The 25,534-nt window shown below is 37.7% G+C and overlaps 5 protein-coding genes across 5 annotated transcripts; all 5 read right to left on the reverse strand.

The window, feature by feature from the left end:
* Positions 1-292: 292 nt before the first annotated feature.
* LOC126787512 (superoxide dismutase [Mn], mitochondrial-like) lies at positions 293-1,994 on the reverse strand. Its single transcript, XM_050513383.1, has 6 exons — positions 1,990-1,994; positions 1,483-1,564; positions 1,263-1,388; positions 1,155-1,211; positions 853-930; positions 293-385 (listed from the first exon to the last, which is right to left on the reverse strand). Exons 1-6 carry the CDS (start codon positions 1,992-1,994, stop codon positions 293-295), a joined length of 441 nt encoding a protein of 146 aa, XP_050369340.1.
* Positions 1,995-2,381: 387 nt separating this feature from the next.
* Positions 2,382-5,358, reverse strand: LOC126787725 (UDP-xylose transporter 3-like). Its single transcript, XM_050513625.1, has 7 exons — positions 5,197-5,358; positions 4,196-4,380; positions 4,010-4,077; positions 3,695-3,827; positions 3,400-3,561; positions 3,032-3,304; positions 2,382-2,810 (listed from the first exon to the last, which is right to left on the reverse strand). The coding sequence occupies exons 1-7, from the start codon at positions 5,315-5,317 to the stop codon at positions 2,691-2,693; spliced, it is 1,062 nt and encodes a 353-aa protein (XP_050369582.1). The 5' UTR covers positions 5,318-5,358; the 3' UTR covers positions 2,382-2,690.
* Positions 5,359-7,150: 1,792 nt separating this feature from the next.
* On the reverse strand, positions 7,151-8,216 carry LOC126786534 (expansin-A4-like). Its single transcript, XM_050512381.1, has 3 exons — positions 8,066-8,216; positions 7,649-7,961; positions 7,151-7,499 (listed from the first exon to the last, which is right to left on the reverse strand). Exons 1-3 carry the CDS (start codon positions 8,208-8,210, stop codon positions 7,196-7,198), a joined length of 762 nt encoding a protein of 253 aa, XP_050368338.1. The 5' UTR covers positions 8,211-8,216; the 3' UTR covers positions 7,151-7,195.
* Positions 8,217-12,617: 4,401 nt separating this feature from the next.
* On the reverse strand, positions 12,618-14,529 carry LOC126786537 (putative pentatricopeptide repeat-containing protein At1g12700, mitochondrial). The gene is made up of 2 exons (XM_050512383.1): positions 14,027-14,529; positions 12,618-12,897 (listed from the first exon to the last, which is right to left on the reverse strand). The coding sequence occupies exons 1-2, from the start codon at positions 14,504-14,506 to the stop codon at positions 12,760-12,762; spliced, it is 618 nt and encodes a 205-aa protein (XP_050368340.1). The 5' UTR covers positions 14,507-14,529; the 3' UTR covers positions 12,618-12,759.
* Positions 14,530-15,652: 1,123 nt separating this feature from the next.
* LOC126786520 (nardilysin-like) lies at positions 15,653-24,991 on the reverse strand. Its single transcript, XM_050512366.1, has 19 exons — positions 24,614-24,991; positions 24,142-24,217; positions 23,985-24,031; positions 22,154-22,266; positions 21,507-21,580; positions 21,292-21,387; positions 21,065-21,184; positions 20,238-20,474; positions 19,748-19,896; positions 19,332-19,488; positions 19,025-19,177; positions 18,360-18,733; positions 17,766-17,915; positions 17,468-17,650; positions 17,086-17,289; positions 16,858-16,964; positions 16,612-16,765; positions 16,125-16,246; positions 15,653-16,027 (listed from the first exon to the last, which is right to left on the reverse strand). The coding sequence occupies exons 1-19, from the start codon at positions 24,950-24,952 to the stop codon at positions 15,787-15,789; spliced, it is 3,096 nt and encodes a 1,031-aa protein (XP_050368323.1). The 5' UTR covers positions 24,953-24,991; the 3' UTR covers positions 15,653-15,786.
* Between the last annotated feature and the right edge of the window lie 543 nt (positions 24,992-25,534).

Consider the following 25,534-nt stretch of genomic DNA (forward strand, 5'->3'; position numbering starts at 1 on the left):
TTTCCGAGTGCTATAACATGGCTTTGCTTCACCAACATCAACAAAATTCATTTCATTTGGAAAAGATTTATCACACAGGTGAACCCCAAAAAAGACAAGTTCATACTAAAGATAATACACTCGGCATTACCAAAAAAGATGAGAAGTTCGGGAGATCATCAACAACAAACAGCTGATTGCCTATTCTCCTAAAAAACCAGCTGATTGCTTATTATTTCTGCACAAGCTGAACAAACGTACCAAAGCCTACCTGCAGTAGCTACAACTTTGTCAGGACCAGGTTGTTGTCGAATCATGGATGCTCTTTCTCATACAATCCACTTGCACATTTCCAGTTAATAACCTCCCATATGTGCTTCAGATAATCTGGCCTCACGTTTTTGTACTGCACAATGTCAATAACATTCATGTTGATCATTGCTCTGGTATTCCATATTATTCATTCGAAGTTTAAAATAGGTTTTGCTAAAACAGTGCTTAAAACCTTTCAAACTAGATAAGAACTTTCGACCAAAAAAGATAACTGGATATGAACGTACTTCAGCATGAAGCAACAATATATCAGAGCATTCAAGCACAGACTACTAATTTTGAGTAGTAACATACTCAAGATGGTATGTAGCTTACTACTTTACTATGTATCTTACCTTTTCAGCTTTTCTACCAAAGCAGTTGCATACTATTAGCATCTGATCAAACATGTGGAGCAAAAAGAAAGTCAAAAAGATCTCTTATCAGCTCGGGCAATTGTTCATCGTCCAAAACTAAGCTATCAAGTCATTCAAGTGTATTAGAAATACCATTATCCAAAAAAAAAAGAGTATAAGAAATACCAAATACGAAAAAATTCACCTGCAGGTAGTAAGTATGCTCCCAAACATCTATCCCAGCCAGAGGAACATAACTTGCTCCTTTGATTACAAGCGGATCCTGCACAAAGTTTTCATTAGACAACAGAATATGCAGCATATATTGCTGGAAGACTCAAACAACGTGCCGTGTGTGTGCATATGCGTGTGTTTGTCTGCATGAGCATACTGCACAGATCCAAGCCCAATGACACAGTAACTAAAAAGAAAGCTCTGAATCACCACCAACAAAAGCCGAAGAGTGTGCGAAATGCAGTAACATATAAAGCTCAAAGCATACTCTACCTGATTAGCTGTGGTTTCAATTAAAAGCCTCTTTTGAACTCTGTCAAGCGCAAGCCACTATACATACATAATCCATCCCACAACAAATTGAATGAAACAAAGACGTACCACCCAACCAGAACCTTGCAAAGCAGCACCTTCTACCATCATTTTTTGTTTCAAACTTTCTAAGGAACCAAACTGATTGTCAATCTCCCATCCTAATGAATCCTTTGGTGGCTCACCACCTCCTTCCTGCCCATTATATTTCTTCACAAAATAAAAAGTAACACCAAATCTTGATTAAATGAATCTTATTAATTGCTTCAACACCATGAATATAACAAACCTCATGCGGTGCCAGACATTTCCAGAAAATTGAGTGGTTTATGTGACCTAGCCCAAACATGAAAGAAATACAGATATCATCGCTATCGTATCACATATATTGACTAGTTGACTGGTTTTGAGGTAATGCTAAGGTTTGACCTAGCCTAAGCCCCCTCTGCCATTTCTGGTAAGACTCGCTGAGGTTTTCCTTCTTAGAGTTGCCATTTAAAGCTAATCGATCGGATGCAAATTCTGGGTTTTCATGGTCGCATACTGCACACACTTGAGTCGGTTCAAGCTAAGCGTGATGAAGTCAGTGGACAAGTGTCACTGGTCCACGTGTCACGACAAGGACACTTCTCCCGGCAAGTTTGATTCTTGATCACGTCTCATGACTTCACTCACAAGTTCATCAAGTTGATTGTCTGACCATGGATATTATTTTTTCATCCCATTCACAAAAGATGGCTGCAGATTTAGTCGGTATAGCATACATCAATGTATACCAGATTTTTTCAGTGAATACGACATCTAGTAACTCCCTTACGTGCACATCACCAATCACGGGAACGTTGCATAACATGCAACATTGTACGTTTAAATTTTCCGATTTACTCATAAAACCAGGTCTTAGTCTTACCAGACGCACTGAATTGGCTGATCTATGATCACTAGCTTTCATTGCCACTGAACGATGCATTTTCCTCTCATCCAGACTAGTTATGATGATCATAAGGAAAGTGGCAGCATTGTAATGGTGCTCATGCAATCTGGAGAAACAATGACAATCTGAATCGAACCTCTCCAAAAGAGAGCAGATCGAAAGAGGGTAAAACTGCAAGAACGTAAATAATTAAACATCAAGGCCAATTCACGTTCACTAAATAAAACTAATCAGTAGAAACCAGCTAGGAACAATAATTCTGAATATTTCCAGTATTCTGGTTCAACCATACTACGTACCAAATTCCAGTATGAATCTCAATTGCTAAGCCTGATTCGTACAATAATAATCACCAAAACTGCTGATATAAACCGTTCTCTAGTCTCTACGACTCTTTTTTCTTCGACTCTGAAGTATCACTTCTACAACGGAAATTATAAACCGAACCAATGCCCCGGATAGAGAAAAGTTGCCAGCAACATCTTCATTGCTGGAACAGCTTTTTCCACTACTTTTTATCAAACTATTTTACCCAAGTTAAACTAAGAGAGACAGTAAAGGCTTTAAGCATGCAAGTCCTTGTTCAAATTCCACATAGGACCTTTCTGAACAGCACTATCCTCCCCTAGCATTCTAGTTCCACTTTCCATTGCTAATAAAGGATCCACTTCACTTTCTTTTGTCTGGAATCATTTAGCGAGTAAATGAAGTTAGCAAAGCATTTCCAGATATTCATATCCAAAAGTACTACTGGATGAAAGAGAAAAACTGAACTTATATGCGACTGACAAAAAAAAGACACAACTATAGCAGGTTCAATTTAGGCCCAGTTCATAACTCAGATTATGTAAAACTGGCATTATATACATGAACACCTGTGAGGTATAAATAAAAATGGATCTACCTGGGGCAACTGTTGAGATGCTTCACTAGCCTTCCGCTGGCTCTCACGAGTGCAACAATAAGAGTAGAGTACCATTCCGAGTACAGCAATCAATATCCCTAAAATGTTGCGCCAGTTAAACGGGTCATGAAGTAGAGTGTAGCCAAATCCCAAAACAAGGCATGTTTTCAAATGTCCAAGGACCTGATAGGTTACTGCAGACGTCTTTCCAATAACCAAAAACGTACTGAAGTTTACAGAGACAGATATCAGGCAGGATAGAACAATGAAGAACTGCAGCATACATAATACACTATCAGAAATAGAGGATATCACAAAATAAAGTGAGGAGGGGGGTAAATCCCCTAATGGAGTTGTTGACTTCTCACCAGCACTTGCGGGGTATACGCGAAGGAAAACACATTTTGATTAGTCAGAAATCCATCTAGACATGGACCAATGATAAACAGGGTTAATGCCTGATACGGGCAAGATTGATACAGAAGTTGGGTTGAAGAAACCTTGAACTTCTTCTGGATGGTATTGGTCATCTGAGTAACTGTTAAGGTTTAACAATATAGGCATATTATTCCAGATAAAAGCAAGTAAATCAAGTGCTTTAAGCATAAGAGCATGCCTCAGTGCATCCAATGAAACATTAAAGTTAACTCTAGCACGGGATACAATCTGAGCAACACAGGTTGTGAGAACAGCCAGCAGGGACAAAAAAGAACCCAGTGCATTGAGCTGAAGATCAGTCACTGTTGCAACCCCAACACCCATCAGAAGGATGCCAAGTGAAAACTGGATACTTCGGCTGTCAAAGTATTGGCATCAGTCCCCAGTACAAGATGTAACAATTTGAGATCAACTACCTAATACACTATAACAACGTAGAAGGGCACAGGCAAATGGAGAAAACATAAACACCTGACTCATATACTACATCAAATTTCTCGCACTATGGGATGGAATTTAAAAAAGTACTTAAAGACTGACCTGAATTTCTTCCTAAAGAAAAGGGTCTCCAACAGGACAGTACAAGGAATGATTGCCAGTTTTGTCATCTAACATAAAAAAGTAAGACTCAGAAACTGATAGTTTCATATAAAAATTTAAGAACTTGTGAACACGATCACACTAAGAATAAGTTGAGTGAGGCGTGAAGAAATATTAGAAACTTACCTGGTAGAAACCAACTGAATTGAAACCCAGGCTGAGATTCAGAAGTCCGATAGAGGTTCCATTTAAAATTCCAAAACTCATCACAGAACTAGCATCAAAAGGCTTGTGTTCAAACATTTTCATCCATAATGCTACGTGAAGAGAGCAAAATGTAACCAGAAGATGCCAGCTTGTCAAAGTAGTGGCTGTGGATTTAGATAGACAATTAGCATGCTATACTGTCAAAGCAAAATCAGACAGTAACATATGTATAATGACATGAATTTAGTCAAACTATGCAATCATGAGAGGCATATAACTAAAACAACTGAAGCTTTCCCAGATAAACCAACAAAAGCAGAGCAAGAGTTCTGTGCCAGCATCTGTGAGTTTTGACCACTTTATTACATTTCACCAGTGTTTGATCGAAATGATCAAAAATGAAAGTTGAAAACAAGTTCTTGCTTTACTGCGACAGTCTAAGCTAACAGAATTCATTTATGTAATACATGCCTTTTCCCAATGAAACAGCTGAGGAAATATAATGGAATGAAGAATCACAAAATTGCAAACGAGGAAACTAACTGCCAACTAATCGTTAGATCTTTGGAATCCTCCAATCTTAACAACAAATTTGAAACTAGATAGTTCATATTTCTATTCAGTAGAATATGGATTCATATAACTGATCCCTTACACTACCCACCAATTGGACCTGTTTTCTATCCACCAACATGACTGCACTGGTCAATACTTCCCTACTCAAAGATCATCATCAATATCACTCCACAGTCCACACTCATCATTAGATAACCGCATTCATATATAAACAGTACTAATACATTGCTGAAACCGAAATCATATAGATTCAAATAATAAAAACATTTTTAACAACAATTCTTACTAAAGCACGCGAATAGTGCAGGGGAAGAAATCCTACTTATGCAAACAAAACTGAGCACCAATTGTAACTACAACAACCAACACAGTTGATACTGATCATACCACCCCTTAACACTCACCAAAAGTAAAGCCAAGTGTGCTAATAAGCGCCTTGTTGCAAATGACAATCGACACGGACGACACCACCGACAAGCTCAGAGCCCCAATAGTCCCCAGCTGAAACTTCTGGCTCTCTCCCATTTCTTTTTTTTTTCTTCCCCACAATCTCTCTTCTTCTCTTCACACTCTCCACGAACGCTTTATATGGATCTACCACATTCCACCAACCACAAATAACACATTTTTATATATGTCAAAACCTTCAATAGCAGCAATGCGCCAAATCAGGCATTAAATTCAATACCTCATTATCATAATCATCATCATCAATATCTCATGAACCATTTTGAGTAAGTGCTGTAAGTCATACAGAACAAAGCACCAGCTCAACTGCCAAACAAAACCAGAACAACATATTAACCAGCCCTGTCAACAATTCAAACCATGATGTCGTGATTACTGGAACCCTAGATCTGTCATTTCATGGAGAACAGAGAATCATCGACGGAAAATGGAGACTTTACCGTACAGAAACGCGAAACGCGGAAGGTGACACGGAAGAAGAAGAAGAAGAAGAAGGTGGATGACGTAAGCGTGCGGGGGCCGGCATTGATGGGCGGAGCATCAGAGCTCGGCCTGCTGAATCATCATTATCATCATCAGTGGCGGCATTAATGTTCTTGGCTGATAATCAAAGATGGAAATTTTTTTTGCCCAGTGAAAAAAAATCTGTATTTTTTCAGAAAATAAAGAAAATGGTGAAAAATAACTGTTTTTTTTAATAAATTTAATTTTGGATTTTGTTTGACTTTTGTGGGCCTATTAATTACGCCGCGGCAGCACGTGTACTTTAGGGAGTGCTGGTACTGGAGGGAAGGTGGGGCCCATTACAATGTGGATTAATTAACTTAACTGATGATTAGCGTAAGCCTCAAGGTGATTAGTTACTTGCCGAATCTGCACGCGTCGGTGGTAGGAACTCGGAAGTTGGCCGTGTTACGGGAAGCTTAATTTGGCCGTTAAAGTGTCCTGAAACATAACATATCGTGATGTTCAATGCTTTATTCATATCATGATCATTATATTTTTTAAGTCGTGAGCACCTCAGATTGATGTCATGAACTCTCTCTCTAGTTCAAAGTCTTGGTTCAGTGACATGACTTGGCCTTGAAATGCAACATTTTTTTTCGATTACAGAATGCATTGCAATATGGTTTAATGTTGCGTAGCGTTACTTGCATAACATTAGCAAATTCTCGCGTAGAAGGCTACATAGATTACATAATTGGCTGCAAGTGATAGTCGATTACACTTTTATCTTTGTAATTTTGTTAAAAACTGTGTTTTATGTCATAATTTAGATACTGCAAAATCAGAAACATGTTATATTATTTGTACCTAATGGTACCTGAGGTATGTTATTATTTGGATCGCAATATCACTGTGATTATATATATTGGGCCTATCGGCTGGTGATTCATTGACCATTCACAGTGATATTGCGAGAAACAATTGTTGCCGACAGCTCTTAACAATTAAAACTAGTCCTATGACTCCTATCTTGCTTTACTGCCCAGCAACTCGATTCTTGTTTGGATTATCTGGTGCAAATTATGTAATTATGCAATAATAACCCTCTTAATCTAACGTTTTGAATCAGTTATTAACAGTATGTCTTAACTCTTAAACTCGAGTGTTCAATACAACTCTCAATGCTTTCATCTTTGGTTTGAGAACAATGCATGCAAGTTACTGCTAACTTACTATTGCTGGAGGAAATAGTGCATATCTAAAAAGATATTCATTGCTTTAATATATATAGCTTTAAGATTACAATTGAGGAACAAGTAATAACCCGAGTGAGGTAAACTACCAAATTCCCAGGAATCTCAACGTGAAAGGCTCTGCGGGTACTCTTTGGTTCACCTCAGCAAACCTCTTACACTTACCAAAAAACAATTAAAAAGCAGACACTTATATGATTTACAAATTCCTTTACCATATATTTTTACTGAGAATCTAAAATTGACCCCCTTGGTAAGTCTGACCAAACTGCCAGTTACCTGGAGCAACGTTGTAACTTGTCACAGTTCTACCGTCACTGGTGGTGACTTGGAAGGAGAGTGCTTGGCCATTGAGGTAAGAGTTGCTCTGCCAGTTTTGGCCCCAATTTCTTGACATCGATTGCCAGCCAGTTCTGGACCCCTTGATTGAAACCGAATGAACATCCCCGGCACCGGCGACATTGGTGATCAGAACCAGGTTGAAGTATGAGTGCCCATTAATGGTGAACCTTACTCCTCCTTTCTTCACACATGGTACTCTGTAGAAGCCAAACATTAACATACATTAATTAGTAAATATACTTATATACTGTACGTTATAGAAGTATTGTTGCAAAGAGTACCAATGTACCATCAAGCACTTCTGGTTTCAAGCAAAATAAATATACTTTGAAGATTCAAGTCCTACCTTCTGAAGGCAACGGGAACAATTCCGGCACGGTATTGCGCGATTTGCAAGAAAGCAGGCTCGGCCAAGTCGAAGTGCTGGAGGGGAGGGTTGCACCAACCGCCATTGTCATTGGCCTGTGCAAAGTTAGGAGGGCAGAAGTTGGTAGCAGTCACAATGATGCTTCCAGGGCGGCACCACCTCGGATCATTATCACACCTCATTTCATAGCAAGAGCCACAGCTCAAGCCATCGTTGAACAAAGCTGTGCTCAGTGCTGCAGTGTTGGTTCCATACCCTTGGCTATACAAGTTCCCATAACCACATGCTCCTCCTGCAAAACAAACCCGAAACTGAGATATGTCAAAACTTTATTCGTACTAAGAGATTGATCGACAATCTCATGACATAACATGTCGCGTTGGAAGTTAAACTTACCCATTGTGCCTGAGGCATCACCACCGCCATAGAATGTGGCGTGGCCGCCGTTCCAGCCACCATAATCAGCAAAAGTAGAGTGAAAATGGAGGTTGAGGAGAATGAGGAGAGCTAGAGGAGCTAAAGACAATGCTGAAGCTGCCATTTTGTGATTTTTTTTTTTGGTGATGATGAGTTTGAGAAGTGAGAAGGTTTGATGGTCAAAGCAGAGAAGGTGTTGTTGTTTGGTTTGTGGTGTTAGAGTGCACGAAGGTGCCTCTATTTATCAGGAAACTAAAGTGAGGTTGCAACTTTGTACAGACTAATCCAAAAATTTAGAAGTCATTGTGGGAAAACTCAGTTCTTTTATTTCTCTTTGTTTTTGAGATGATTAAGAAGAAGAAGAAGAAGAAGAAGAAGAACTGATTGACAAAATCAAGTGCACATGCAATGGTTCTGGTTGGGGTTACCAGCTGCTAGGCCAGTGGGCCAAACTTCTCCACATGCATTTCTCACGAATATGACTGTTTTTCTTACAATGACAAATGTAGGCAGTAAGTTGATTATTCTCATCCTAACCCACTATATAGTAAGAGTTCAAGTTTTAATCACAGAGTTCAAACGATTAAGTACGGCGGCCTGATTCGAATCTCATCAAATTTAATTTCTTACTAACTAAAAAATACCGGATACACAGAATGATTACTCCTTGTATATAAAACATCTACTTCTTGTAGTTTATCTCTTTGAGAACCCATATATTAAGATCTTACATGTATGCTCTAGTCATATAGAGGTACTTCAATGAACTTCACTTCTAAATAAGTGATTGTCGTTGCTATAATCCATGTGTGGATAGAACATTAGTTTGGAGAAATGCCATTGTATTTAATGGATTAATGGTAGGGTCTTAACAAGATAAAGGGTATCTCTGCACATGGCAAATAGTCTTGCTAAAATGAAAGCATGGATTATAGCAAAATAATAAGAGGATACAGTATTAAGCTGTTAGTTGAAATTTGATGGTACGTGCACCAAAATTTTCATTTGGCAAACTTCTAAAACCAAATCATTTGCCCATATAGAAATGTGATCACTTTACAAGAAGGATTTCCAACTGATCCAGAGAATGTGATTAGCAACTTGGAGACTTCATTGCGTCCCACCCCACAATTTCATATATATGCCTTTCAAATAGGGAAGTGCATGTGTTATGTTTTATCGCAGGGCCAAATTCATTTGCCCCCACATATCTCTTCAAATAGTGATATATCACTTGATCAAGGCAATGAAGATCTTGCTGCTCAGTCGATTTTGGTTCAGTTTTCTGTCTCAATTTGGATCAACCCCCCTGGCCTTTAGTTTCTAATCTAGGAAAATCGACAAGTAGCAAATGTCTCCACTACTAAAAGACAGGCTTCCTCCGATTTATCCATTTTAACCTTTCTTAAAATGAGGATAATATATTCGATGAAATGTCCTGAGGAAAGACTTAGGCAAACATAAAAAATTTCCTAATTATAAATTCACTTGAGCATAAACGGCTGTGAGTCATGATGAGCTCGATGAAATGTCTCATGAGTTAAATGTTTGGTATAAATTTATGAAGAAGATTTACCTGCATACGTGGGCATGAAAGACATCAGGAAGTAGATGTTTGCTTTTTGTTGGGTGTTTGGTCACATGGATGGCCGACTTTCATTGAATAGGTATCGATGAATTGCTGCTGTCTCGTATCCAATTTTGGACCCGCCCAATAAATAAGTCATGTAGCTAGCAAGAAATTTGAGGTTAAATCAACCCTAGTTTTGAATTCATGTGTTTTTCAAGTTTTAGTTGTAGTGTTGAGGTCCTTGGTGATGATCATTAAGATGAAAGACACTTATTACGAACCTATAAGCTAGACACTTTGATGGTTAAGAAAAATGATAGATCATAATGATTGTTGTAATGAAAATCATATGGTCGTCTCTATCAAAATTTATTAGATCTATAGAGTTTCATTCAAGTCATCTTAAAAAAAATGTCATGAATCCATAAAAAGAGAGTACCTTTATTTCATCCCTCGACAACTAATATAGCTTCGTCAAAAGCCTCATTTTCTTAGCAACTGCAATAATAGGAGAGCCATTTTCATCAGGATCGAATATTAGACCGAATCCATTAAAACTTTCCTTAACATGAAGTATAACCTGGCCGGAGTACGTAGTTTTCTGATGATTAACATGAAAGAGCTATATGTTCTTAAACCTAGTCATATAGCATGAGTCATCAGTCATATATTATGCAGATCGATAATATCACAGATTAAAATAAAGTGCATGTTTTTTGCGAGACTAAAAAGCCAAAAGCAGCTTCAGATTGCAGCAGTATGATTTCTTTGCGGGTTCTGGTTCACTTCGTGTTCTTGTTCTTGTCTCCTACTTCTAATTTCAAAGCAACAGTAACATACAACGAACAATTACAGGTGTCCTCAAAACCAGCTTGTATTTTATTAGAGTCCACTAATCTGATATTAACCATAAAATTTACACTGAGACTCTAATTGCTAACAAGCTTAAATGTGCATGAACCACCATTAATAACATAATTTGTCCTAACTAATCTGAAACAAGAAAGTATTAAACTAGCTAGTAATGCATCTCTGTCTTACATACGAGCAAAATAGTAACACAATTAGTAAATTATTAGGGTTTAGCATATAAAAAATTACTCCCATCTACCACCGACCAAGGCCTCATAATATAAAGTGCAAATAGTGGCATGCTGAACAGATCACCTAGCTACCAATTAAGCTGCCAGCAGTTGTATATTGCAAGGGAACCATTAATGAAATCACAGTATCTGTTTATTAATGTCTTTCTCTAGAGAACCCTATTCTATTGTGTTGTATGAGATTGCATTTCTCCCAGGTGTAGTAGAGCCCTGTAGAGGTAACCTATTGTTCTGTACGTGGGTCTTGCATTTGTGACAGATCGAAACTTTTGCATCGATCATTTCTACTTTTTTGAGTTGTTGCTCGCTACAAGCTAAAGATGTCGAGGGAGAAATATTTGCATGACAAAAGGCTGTCTAGTAACACAACTATGACTGTCAAAGAAGGAAAGATACTAATGATTTTCATTACTAGTATATAATTGAAAGATTGTGAGTTGAAAGCACTTAAAATTTTACACATGATCATGAACTCTATCTGCAGGGACGTCGGCCTAGAGATTTAATTAGTGGATTAGGATTTAATATGAGTTTCACGTAGGATTTAATGATGCAAATGGAGCTTCATTTCTCTTGGTGTCGGCCTATATGTTTGGATTTGTTTTCTGCAAAATTTCACTTATGTTGGTTGTTTAACAGCAAAGATTTATAACTCCTGATTGCAACCTTTCGTTATGGTTGAGTTGTATCTATTTCTGCTACCTATCTTTGTCCAGCACTAAAATTAAATATAAAAACCCTATATTAATTTGCAATAGATGTCTGAGGTTGGAGATAGATACATGAACAAGCCTGTCCTATTATCCTAGATGCACATGGAATGTGTTCATGCACCAATTTTCATCTATATCTTGGAAACAGTATTATTTTGTAATCTAGGAAGAATTGAAGCATTGATAAAGTATCTTAAACACCATCATATAATTTTGTCCCATGTCAAAACCTGACTCCCTTCAGTCCCTTGGTTTCAATTTACATACATGCCTTTTGTTCTTGTCCTCTCCTGAAGAGAATATTTGAGTTGGGTATGGATCTTTTTTATAGTTTTATTTATGATAGAATGCAGGAGTGATCTTCAATTCGGATTGCTGTATGATCTTGATTCTAAAACCATATATTTCCAGATTGTCTTGCGACGATTCTCCGAGCCTTCATCATTTTTACCTACAACGGATGCTCTAGTATTTGGTAAAGCTATTACATTCCAGGGTTTTTCATTACAACCCTTTTGTCTAGATAGATGAAAATATTAAACTGCTCTTTAACTGGGGAGGAACTACAATTGCATGGCTGGATAACCACAACGATAATAACCACCAAAGGAATCTAGGGGAAGGGGTCTGAACAATTTGAGCCATACAATAAACAATTTAATGCTATTATAATTATTGAGAAAATGTTGGATGTGACCACAATTTGTGGGAGATTGGATTAGCCAAATAGACAGGGGGGCACAAGGATTTGAATATCCTTTCTATTTAGTTAGGAGTCTTTGAAAGCGCCCTTCACAAGGGCTTGTCTGAGTTTCTTGGTAAGCAAATAGACCTCTTAATGCAGATTTTAAGCGACTGTTATCTAGTAGGGGAAAATAAGAACATGGTTTTAATTCAGAGCCCACAATATCGCCCTACATCAGATCATATGGAGATGCATCACAAATTCACAATCACCAGATCCAAACCCTACCATGTGCATTCTAAAGAACACTTGATCAATATTGATCCTCATATATAGGTTGCGTGAGGGTCAAGTTTTACCTGAGGCCATTTCCATGATAAACCAAATCAAACCAATATTGATGTACTTCCAAAACATCACATAAAACCAGCAGCATAATTTCAATTAATGTCAGGATCGAATAACAAGTTACTTGTGAATCAATTTGAATTCTAACAGTTCAATTTTCCGCCCAATTTTCAAATCAAGTATTCAAAAATTGTGTTATTTTTCAACAGTAACTAAGATAGAACTCAGACGACATCTTACAGGCTGTAAGGTATTCAATGACTATTCCGGCTGTGCTTCAGCATTTTACAAGTTTGTGTTGCGCAACCTGCAACACAAAATGCAAGTTTCCGACACTTGGGAAATGCTGATTGTGCATCCTTCTTCTGAATGCTTCTGAGTTGTTCTGCTACCTGTTTTGCAGATTCAAACATATACATCGTGTCAGAGCACAAGCAGATAGCTCAAGGGATCAAAGCCTAGACAAAGTATCATAGCAGGCAGAGAGGATAAATATATACAGTTACCACCAGAATTCTGATGAAACAAAAAATTATTTTGAGATTGCTCAATCAAGGAAAGCAGATAACTTAAATCATGGGGGTAGGAATAACAATAGAATAAATCACACCCAAGTAATTTTCTAATAAAAAAGAAATGCAATTTTTTAATGTCGAACTTCAAATTGCAAGATATCAAAGGCATGTCGCAGTGGTTTAAACAATGGGTATACTTACCTATCATGGCTACTAGTTGGCAGTCATTTGATCCCAAGGGACAAGCGTACTACCCCATATGATTAAAACAAACTCAATATATGACAAAGATTTAGATTTATGTACAATTCAACAAAAATATTGCAAAAAATTTACCGCTTTAAACAAACACAATAAATTATGCAAGAATGACAATGTCGACCAGCAAGTTTTAGTATCAATAGGAGAGAATAGAATCAAAGCGCAATGTAAACTAAAACAATTACTGCGAACTAGTAGCCATAATTGGTCAGAGCTTCTCTCTAAAAAATAATGTGTACGATAACAGTGAGTCGAAAACAACAGCAGGACTTCTTTATTGAATGTCACAGTTGGGTGGTAAGAATTTATTTGACTAATTTGAGCCATCTTGTTCAAATTTGAATCTACACAAACACATACCCTAAAATTTGACAGCAGTTTTTAAAAGAAAACTGCATATGTTGCAAAAAAACTATCCAAACAAACACTGAAGCAAATCAAAAAGCTGCAATGAAGCCTCTCTGAAACAGCAGCAAGCAAAAAAATAAAGGCTGCCAGACGCCAAATGAGTGTGAGATAGAGAAGCATATACTAACTACACAGTGGTAGCCTACGTATAAATCAAAGAAAAGAGATCTAAACTCATAAGTCATAACTGTATTATAATAAATAAAACAAGATTAATAATAAAACTAAGCAAGTGGAAGGGGAAAATCCTAATATTGCATCACAGAGAGTCAAAGTTTGAATCTATAAATCTGAATCTAGTGAAATAAAAGAAAACGCAGCAGATTTTGAAGCGTACCAGAGCTTGATAAAGTTCAAATAAACTATTTTGTGAATCCTTTACAAACTGCAACAAAGCCGGATCCACTACATTCTTCGACAGTAAACCAAGTATCAATTCCATAGTTGATGCATCTGCAGAGAAACCACACCTCCTCATTTCTTCAATAAGTTTCACAGCCTGTGATGTCTTGTTGTTATTTAAGAAGCCTCTGATAATGATGTTATAGGTGCAATCATTTGGAGGACATCCTTTCCCTTCCATTTCTCTCAGCAACTTTTCTGCTTCAACTAATAAGCCCCGGCGACAAAGTCCCTGAATCATTAAATTGTGTATTATGACATCAGGCTGTACTCCTTTTGATAATAAGTCACATAAGAGATCTCTTGCCGATTCAATCTCTCCGGCTTTGCACAAACCTTCAAGAACAACACTGTAAGACACAATATTAAGTTGCAATTCGCTGGCTTCCATCTTTTCAAGCAATTTTAATGCCATCGAAAGTTTCTGATTGTTACACAAGCCATTGGCTTCCACAACCTTCCCTTCCTTACTGTATACACCAACCAAGACATTGAAAGTGTAGACATCTGGAAGTATACATTTAGCCAACATATCCTCCAACAGCCTTTCAGCTTCATTCCACCTGCCTATATTGCAAAGCCCGTGAATCAAACAGGTGTAAGTAACCACATCTGGAGCCATCCCCCTACTGCTCATTTCAGAGAAGAGCTTCCTTGTTCTCCCATCTTCCTAAGTAAAGTAATAGAAGCACTGTTGTTCCCCGTCTTGCAAAAGCCCTTGATAAGAATACTGAAAGTAAACACATCGGGTTTACAATGGCCTTCCTCCAGCATTTTGTCTCAAATTCGTGCGGCCTCAGGGCAATTGATTGCGGAGAACAAAGCCGTGGATGAGAGTGTTGAAAGTGGAGGCAGTTGGGTGAAGGCCCAGTTTGAAGAACTTTCCGAAGACAGATAAGCTGAAACGCAGTTGATCATAATGTTGAGAGTATACTCATTAGGAACAACTCTGACGCAGAAGCATTTGTTGGAAGATGAAATGACAGCCGGGTACTGTTTGAATTTGACAAGCTGGGCCAATATCTGATTGAAAGGAATAACGAGAGGGGGAGGCCGGGAGTGAATCATTTCATCGAATCAAGGCATGGTCGGCATTACTCACTTCAAGTCGGTGGGTTCTTCTCGAATGACACAAAGCCATGGAATTGTTGAGAGCAGAGGGAAGACAAGAAGAAAGAACACCTCTTGTGCTGCGCCTGAGCATCATCATCATCATCAGATTCAAGTCATTCAACTAAGAGTTTAGTTTTGTTTCTCTGTGCGAGAGAGTTTAGCTTTATTACTGTGTTTTTTTTTTCTGCCATTCCTTATTAAATATTATTAGGAAGCAAATTTGTTGACATATAATATTTAATTTTTTTATTTACATTTTTTTTTCTGAAACTCATTTATATATTTTCTTTTAACTGAGAATATTATTAACAAGTTCATAGTTGATGCTTTGTTCTTGGGACATAATGCATTTCCCTAGTCTGGTTTTTAAAGAGTAACCAGAATTGAAACCAAACCCTGTTTTTAGAGTTACCAAAGTGTAACCAAATTGACTAATTGAGTCTATAAATTACTGGATAAGACATATCTAAAATCTCGAATTGATATAACCATGTGGTAATGTGATTTCATCTCAAATAGAACGCCGTAAACAACTAGACCTAGATGGTCAATTTTCCATCAAAATGAGCCGTCTATTAATTCTCAACTGCTAGGATAGGACTCGGATGACATCTTGAAGGCTGCAAGGTCTTCAATGACTATCGCAGAATCAGGCCGTGCTTCAGCTTCTTTCAAGTCTGTGTTGCATCCCCAAACACGAACTGCAAGTTTCCGACACTTGGGAGATGATTGTTGCAGATATGTTCTGTACCAGTTGATGACATCCACCTTCTGGATGCTTCTCAGTTGTTCTGCTTCCTGTTTTGTATACTCGAACATGTACCTGCAGATCAACATTCATTTGAACGCGTCAGAGAAGTAACATCAGAAAGGCGAGTTTACTAAAGTCTAGATAACGCTTTCTAGAATATATGGACGACCTTTTATCGGTAATCTCTGACCAAAATCGATTGGTTTCATATTGGAGAAATGGATCTTTCTCCAATAGCTTCGCCATTAGCCCAGCTCTGTAATTTTCAAAAGACTCGTTGTCCAGTCCTTGCTGCAAATGCCACCACATTTTATTTATAAGAAATTCAAGATCCAAACAAGTTATACCATGGTAAATGAGCATAATACTGTAGAATGAATATCATATCCAAGAGATTTTCTAATTAACAAAGAAATCCCATGCATTTCTTTCATAATAGCACATTGGCAGAAGAAGTTGCAAGATTTTATAGTCATGTCTCTCGGTTTTAATAAGTATATGCATAGTAGACAACAGTTGAGTTCACACTTTTTGAAACGTTAACAGAAAGTGTTGGGTAAAACACTAAAACCTTAAACTCGTTTTATTATCATCTTTTGAAACTTAAGCGGGCAAAAGCTTAAACTAGCAGTTTTCTAGGAGCCTTGAATGCTTACCAACAACTCCTCCAGATTGCTTATAAACATCTCAATTCTTTGTTGCAAGTAGACGGGGTTGTACTCAGATGACTGAACGTAAAAACAAAATCCAAATACATTCGTAGTAAACCGTGGGGCACACTGAACCGTATAACCAAGTTGCTCCTTTGTCCTATTTCCAGATGTAAAAGGACAATCGTCAGATTATACATCAAACTAAAGTGTGAATGTAATACTGTCACTCTGTCAGCCTCGATATATTACCTTAATTGATTGAAGAGTGGTTCCTCCACTATTTCATTAAAAAGATCTATTATGGCTCTCGATCTCGGGGACTCACTAAATACTTCCCGCTCAATTTGAAAATACAGCTGCAACGTGGAATCAACCCCAAGTGCAACACGTAAGACAAAGGCACATCTCAGAACAAAAAAAAGACAAAGGCACATCTATATAGAAGAAAAAAGTAAGTAACTAATACTTCTAAATTACCTCTATCACTGAATTTGTTTCGCACTTATTCTTCACACTGGCATCTCTAATGAGGTTAGCAGAAAGAGGAAGACAAATAACATGGTCTCTATGCCTCAGCTCAACAGGAAGTGGTTGTACAGCAAAATTTGTTTTAAATATATCTGAAAGGCTGATTGCTTCTTTTTCTGACAAATTTCCATGACAGAGGCCTTCAATGTATAACTGCATATTGAGGAGACGATGAGTTAAAATAATCAATCCTAACAGTATTTGATTACTGGATGTCATATCTGACACTATATCTCCAGTAGTTCATATCACTCTCTACTTATCAGGGTACACATGAAACTGAAACAAAAGGAAGTCAGCAATCTTTGACCATTTATGTGTACTCTTATACCTGGGAAGAAAGCTGGGGAATAAACAGCTTCATATCGGAAACAGACAGTCCATCCAAAACATGCAACTTCTCATCAACATCATAGAATTTTTGAAACAAAACTTGCAGTCTCAAGTATGTTGAGTGACTCAGAGGCTTCATATTGCTGTTCTTTAATTTTCGCTCCGTTTTTTCTTTAATAACCTGCTAAGTGTAAATTTGTCAAAACGAGCCATAAATCAGCAACGTTGTCATATCTATGGTTTACTTGAACTAGACATAGAGTGCAGAGCAGAGATGATTGGCTACATCAGCATACCACAAAACGATCAGAAGTTGGCATGAAACTTTTGGTTGTTTTCAGAATCTTTGACAACAGAGCCGGAAGTTTGTCATTGAAACCGTAGACCTTCAGCTCCAGACTGTCAGAAAATACAGATACCAAAGTTTCGAGCTTGGCAACACTCGCCTGCACAAAGAAAAATAAGTCAATGCCGACAAACTGACTGACTTTGTTCAACTAAATCGGGTATACCCTTTAGGCATTGGTAAACATATCATTAGGTTTTAGAATTAGCTATGCACGGCAGGGGAAGATTACCATTTAATAAATCAAACTGAAGATCGATATATATGAGTTGTTAAGAATGGAGAGATAACACTATTGTAATTTGTAACTTCAATGATAAAATTTATACAGGTACTTTATTCTGAAGTCTAAACAGGGTTTCCATTTTCAAATCTGAAGTTATTATAGAATCCAACTCCCTCTAGAGCAGAAATTTGGAGGCCAGCTACATGGAGGATAAACAAATGATCGAACCCCAAGAGTCTCCCGAAAAAAATGACTAAGCATCAGAAACTAAAACTAAACAACAAAGTCCCATTGCTCAGTATGAGATGAGACACTAACCTGATAAACAATTTCATTCAGTTCATCTTGAAGGAGGGATACATATAGTTCAGTCAAGACACAACTCTTCACATCATCATATCCACCCTTTAAATTGATGCGGAAATAAGTATTTGCTCGTGGAAGTTTAAATGTACTATCAAGTTTGTACCAGAACTTCACCAATGGCTCATCCAGTATACATCTCGGAGAAGATGTATTTGGATTATCAAGACCATCAGAACGAATCAAAAAATCAGTAGGAATGAATTCATTTTTCTCTGGGAGATGCAATGCAACATCAATTTTTGGAGGATCTTTCCACAAATCTATCAAAGATGGAGATATATCTTCCTCAGTATATTGTGAGCCAAACCAAGGTTCACACTGAAAATCTGAAACAGTTAAAACACACAGACATATAAACGCATTAATATTTGTTTCACTTAGTTTATTCCAATAAGTTCGTGTTGCATAATTTAAAATATATAAAGAGACAACATTGAAAGCATGGTCCACTCGGAGTTGCAAACGATTAAATTACATGGGATATATTGAAAAGGCCATATATGAGACACTTCCTATAACAACCAAAAACCCAATCTGAGAACACAAAGACTATAAGATAGAACAAGATATATAAGAAGCATCCTTCTTTTTGGCATAAGTGGTAATCGAATATTTACCTTCCGACTTAAATGAGGGCTTTGATACAACATCAATCCTCATGTTTTCGGGTCTAAAGAAATCAAGAACATATTTGATTGAATTCTCATCCCAAATTTTGTATGCATAGGACCCATAAATGACATGCTCTGGTGCATAAATTAGTAAATTTCCTGCAAGAAATTCAGACATTAGGTAATATATATCTAATTTCCTGCACTACGTGAACTTAGCTATTCAGAAAAATATATTTTATGAGGGGTCAATCTGGTGATATTTTCTGTAAAATGACTAAGAAAGGATATCTATTTCAATAGCAAAAATAACCTGCAAGTTCTGAGGCATAATCATCCTGAGGCTGCTCCTCTGCAAATCTAAATTCCATGTTCCCAGTATCCTGTAGTTCCTTATATATCCATTCTTGTGGAGATACTTGATGCAATAGCTTTATGTATTGATAGACCAAGCCAATAATATCGAAAATCTGCAAATAGGTATCATTGATGGAAAATGAGAAATAAGAATGATGGAGCAAACGTTAATTCAATGATCTGTTCAAACTTCAAACAGTATATTAACTGATGCCAGTACCCTGCATCGTGAGAAAGTTTAAGGCGTGCATTTATAAAAACCATCCATTTCTCAAGATCTACGTAACATTGCAATTTACTTCCAGGACAATACAAACTCAGAAATGAGATAGTTACTCTTCTACCACACCCAAAGAAATGAGTTATTGCTACCTTATCCAATCCAGAGTCAGTAAGATGAATGTCCATGCGAAAGACATAAGCCACAGAAGAACGATGCATCCCATCATCCCCAACACCAGCAGCCAGAGATGTTGCCCATCCTCTAGCTTTAAAATAGGAAAGCAAACTTCCCCTACCCTCTAGGAAACACAAAACATAGTTCTCAGTAAACAAAAACGTCAGATAATCACTGTATAGCTGGACAACAGATGACCACAAGCACGCAAGAGCGACAAGATCTCATGCAGGACAGATGCTAGTCAAAAGAAAATTATACACAAAAGGTGGCAGCACAGAAGAATTCGAGCTCCTTTTGTTGGATCTTAGCTAACTAAATCATACTATCAGAACTTTCAAGGACGTCTACTTCAGGAATTCACAAGAATTATAACTGTTAAAAAGGAGCATAATATTCTCAGCTTGTTTATCCAATAAAAACACCTTGCCCCATGCAGAACAATGAATGGAATATTCATCTTACCGTGCCCAAGGAGATGAGATAAATAATCTTCTGATTTCTTCAAATAGTCTTGACGAAGACATGGAAACGTCCATGTCAAGTGGAGTTCATGAATATCTTTAACAGCCTCTAGCCTGTAAACTTTTCCGGCTTTCCAAATCGGACCTTCTGGCACCTTAAATTCCAGTTTTACTTGGGGACCTTTCTTAACATTACCAAACAATTCCAAAACCCAATTCTCAAGGACATCAAGAGATTCTGCATCAAATACAAAGATCACAATGACTACATTTTGATTTGTCCAAAATATTAAAATGTAATAACAATTGCTCAATATTAGGATACAAAATTATATCTACAAGTTAATAACAACTGCACAAACACTATGATATCCAACAGCCCAAGGCCTCATCAAAAAGTGCTCGTGAAATTATTTCAAGATTCATAGGTCAAAAAGTACTCGTGAGATTCCCACTGTGATCTAATGGCCCGAAGGCCACATACAAAAGTACTAGTGAAATTATGTTAGGCTTCATACGCCAAAAGTGCCCTAGATTTCTCCAGCACATTGCCTATTTGGAATCATAAGTATCAGAATAATTAATATGAACACCACAATATTTAATTGTGTTCTCCAACATCAACTTCTGGGCCAGAACCATATATGATCAACAAAACAAAACAGAAACCCTAGTAAATACGTGTATTTATCTAACAAATGTTCCTTTGAAATATAAAGACCATATTAAAATTATCTGCTACTGGCAATCTTATATTCAACTTTTCAAATGACAATGGTAGAAACAAAATACAAAACAAAAAACAAGAAAAAGAGATAAACTTTTCACCTCCACCAATGACAACTAGCTTCATCAATCCACCATGGTAATAATCTCTGTACAATTTCAATATCTGTTCCCGCAAATTGATTCCTTTTTCCATGGCATCAGACAGGCTTTTTTTATTCCCTATTATGCACACACAACTAAAATTAGCCGCATTCATAATAAAAAAAACTTATTTGAGCAAAAAGAATAGTTAAGATCAAAAGCAAAACCCCATGATTATGTTTTACCCCATGCGAATCTATTAAACGGGTGACCAGGTGAGGCTGTATGGCATAGAAGTTGTTCAAGGCGGCAAGCATCATTTTGCAGAGCCTGGTTAAACTCTGCATTCCATTTTGTTTAAATAGAAATCCATTCAGCAATAAGAAACTAACAGCCGCACTAGGATATTTCTTAATGGAAAAAATTGGTGTCAATAAGTACAGACAAGAGTGGCATGCACCTGAATCTACAGCCTGTACCTCCCGCTCCATGGCTTCAGTTTTTACAAGGGGTGAAACAAAGAACTGGGAAAATCTGATAAATCAAAGTGCCCCAGTAAACAGAAGTCAACTTGCTGAAATAGAAATGTAAATCGGAGAAAATGAAAAGTTCTGGCAGAGGGAAGTAGTGACATCTGAATAATATACTACTAAATGAGTGTTTAAGGTATTATATATTGGATTGAAATGATATAAGACATGAGATGCTGGGGCAACAAGGTTAGTTCTTAATGATCTGCAACCAAAACCTCAGGTCCGTCCCAAAATTTTTGGATGCGGTAGTCCAACAAAAAGTAATATCCTTAATATATGGAACATAAATATATAAAGGTCCCATATATAAAAGAGAAAAGGACTAAAAAAGTTAGCAACATTTGTACACTTCAGATCCTATTGTCAATTACATTTATTGGAACATAAATATGACTACCACACATATATCTGTTCAAATTTTCATATGAATGAGTGGACATCGGTAGGACCAAATATCAATGCAGGAAGCTAAGACTAAACATATATCCATTCAAAATGTATTACCTCACTTTGACAAATCACATATATAGAATTGAATTGCTAACATTGAGCACTTGAGGAGATCAGTATTTACCTTGTCAAGGCACCCTTGAGAAATTCTGGTTTCACTTCAAAATGGTAGCAAGTGTGCTCTGCTTCCGTGTATGCATTTGAAGACCCTCCGTGCTTGGACAAGTAACTGTCATACTAGCAAAGGAAAGAGTCATAACAGTGATAACCAAACTTCGAAATTTTTTAAGTAATAATGTTATTAATTATATATATATATAGAGATATATATATATATATATATAGAGAGAGAGAGAGAGAGAGAGGATCGAGGGCGGACGTTGCCGCTTCCGGTGACCGGTGATGCGCATATGGTGCTGGTCGCGCTCCCTCCTCTCGAGGCTCCTGTTTGTGCCAGCCGGAATTTGCAAATTTCTCATAAACTTGAAATTTCTAGAAATTTGCAGATTCCGGCCACCGTGGGCCGGCGATGGAGCTCCGGCCGACACAGGCAGGAGTGACGGGAGAAGAGGAGCATGGCCGGCACCTTCGAAGCCGTCGTTGCGCGTCGCCGGAAGCGGTGACGTCCGCACTTTTGCTGCACTGCGGACGTCCGCTCTCTAACCCGCCTATGTGTATATATAGGGCCCTTCCAATGAGGGATCCCTTTTTTGGGTTTAAAAAAGAGATAGGTCATTTGACCAACTTCTCGATTATATTTTCACATCTCCACCATTTAACCTCTAGAGTCTAATGTATAGATCACCTCTGTAAAATTTCAGCCAAAATGGAAGTGTTTAAGACATTCAAAACTAGAATTTAAACTTATAAACATGAACGGTTCCGGTTTGACAGATTTGGTGCGTCAATTGTTTTCACCAAGTTTGTTAATACCTTAACGATCACTATTTTAGCTGAAATTTTACAGAGGTGATTTACACATTAGACTCTAAAAGTTGAACGATGGAGATATGAAATTTGTAATCGAAAAATTGGTGAATGAGCTATCCATTTAAAATACCCAAAAAAAGAATCCCTTAGTGGAATGGCCCTGTATATATATATTCTCTTTCTTGTGGGAGTAATTTCGAATGAGTATGTTGCGGCAACTAAAGAGTTCTCGAGACTGACCGCAATTCTAGCCCGACCCTTCCATATAAAAAAAAAGAGAAGAAACAAGAAGACTCATCATAATAACGCTTATTTAGTCAAATGTATTTTGCCCCGATCTATTGCTTTCTTAATCCTTCTCCTAATATTTTAATCCTGCTGCTGATTCTTAAGCTTAAGCCTTTTTGAAAAAGCCTCCGCTCCTATAGGTCCCAGTCTAGAACGTGTAGAATACACAATCCGTCGCCAGTCCTTTCTAAAATGGTAAATGCTATCCCTTGGTAAATCCATAATATATATACACACACACATACAATTAACCAAGATACAAACTATCCAGTAATGTATAAGCCAAACAGCTAAGATGATTCATATGTCATGGTATGATACCCTGGTGCCACCTAAACATTATTAAATGATTTCAGGACACAAAAAGTAGATTAAACAGCAATTTTTTCCTAATTATGTAAGAATAACATAAAACCCCATTTTTAATACTAATATAGAAATCACAACATTTACATGGTTGCTAAATGCAGCCCGACATATAGGCTGGACAGGTTTGCGGCAAAAAGAATAAGCAAGGCATACCCCATGTGTATGAATAGAAAGGCAAGTTGATGATTCGACAAATAACAAGTAAACCTAATTTTTAATTTGCGAAAAAGTAATCACTATTAAAAACAAAAATGACGCCGGTTTATAGATGATAAGGTGCACAAAGGAGCTCCATGCATTCTCAGAGATTAGAGAATCAAAACCAAGTCAAAATGGCAAGAAGAGCATACTTGGATGGAAAAACATACCTCGTTTTCGTCTGGAAATTCCGTACTACCCATAAATAGCATGTGTTCTGCGAGCACAACATACAAAATGGTTAAGTCAAGTCTGCACATCAAACTTCTAACCATGCTCCGGTGGAACATAAGGTGCACTGTACACGCTTAACTCAAACAGTCGTACCTAGGAAGTGTGCCAGCCCCTGCGCCTCAGGAGGGTCAGAGAAGCTGCCTATTCCTACGCACATTGCTGCGGCTGCCTGCAAGGACAAGCGATCATGTTCACTTATCCACCTCAAACACAAAATAACTAGACACCTCAATCATCATCATTCCTCCATATCCTTCTCAGTTATTTAACATCACAATAAGACAACCAAACACACAGAAAAATCCCCCAATTAAACAATCAAGCATTATGACCCCATATTAATAAACTTAAATAATGATGGCACCATTTACAAGTACTACTAAGCAAAACAGAGAGACTTAAAGTTTATGCAATCGGGTCATGAAGTTTCCATCTTTTCCAACCTCTTTGCCCTTATAAACCCTAACACTGATGTCATCAAATTCCAACAACTGGGTCTTCAAAACTAAACTCCAATACAATTAGGGCATTGCAAATTTCCAACGAAAATCACAAAAAAACCGACCTTCTTAGTCTGAGAATCCCCTCCCTTTTTCATCTTCTTCGTTAGCTCATCTTCCTCTTCTCCTTCCTCGTCCTCTCCTTCACTATCTTCATCGTCTTCTTCATCATCATCGCCGTCGTCGTCGTCTTCCTCATCGTCCTCGTCCTTGTCTTCTTCTTCTTCCTCTTCCTCGGCTTGTTCAGTTTGCTCAGCGCCCTTGGGGAGTTGGGCTTCTCCAATCTCGGGATCGTGAACTAGTAATGCGGTGAGGCCATTCTCGAGCGTGATTAACCGGTAGAGTCGTTTGTCGTTCGGAGACTTGATGACGACGACGTCCGATGAGAAAGTCCGGCGAGCCATCAAGAGATTATGTGTAGCAGTGTCTCGCGCCGCTAGGGGTCTCTTAAGTTTGAAAGTTGAAACAGCTTCAAAGCTTTAACCATGGAGAGCGTAGGGATTATAATGGGCTAGGATTGGGCTACAGTGTAGTGGGCTCGAAATCATGGGCCTTATTGGTTGGTAACGGTCCATGTCGGACAACCAAATGGGTCATGGATCCACTGGTTCACCGACTGTGAAAAGGCTGAAAGTCGGCCCGAAGTATAAAGGTGTGTGAGACTGTGAGAGCATATGCTTGTGTGGGCTTCATGACTTTGAGAGTCTTTTCACTTTCGCAATTCCCATAGGGTGGTGCAGTCTCCTGATTAAAACGTTGGGCTGATTAGGACTGGGCATCCAACAGTTCATCACACTCTTTAAACTCAGGACGAGAATGGAATTGGCCTTGTTTTTTTTTTAATTTTATTACACTAGGAATCTAGGATTGATTCTAGACGGGACTAGCGAAATCCCACCGTCCTAACATTTGAATAAAAAGTTTTAATTTTCAATTTTTTATTAACAAAGTAACATTATGCAATGAAAATTAATAAATAATCATAT

The sequence above is a fragment of the Argentina anserina genome, chromosome 3 (genome assembly GCF_933775445.1).
Source record: "Argentina anserina chromosome 3, drPotAnse1.1, whole genome shotgun sequence".
In the NCBI taxonomy this organism is placed as follows: domain Eukaryota; kingdom Viridiplantae; phylum Streptophyta; class Magnoliopsida; order Rosales; family Rosaceae; genus Argentina; species Argentina anserina.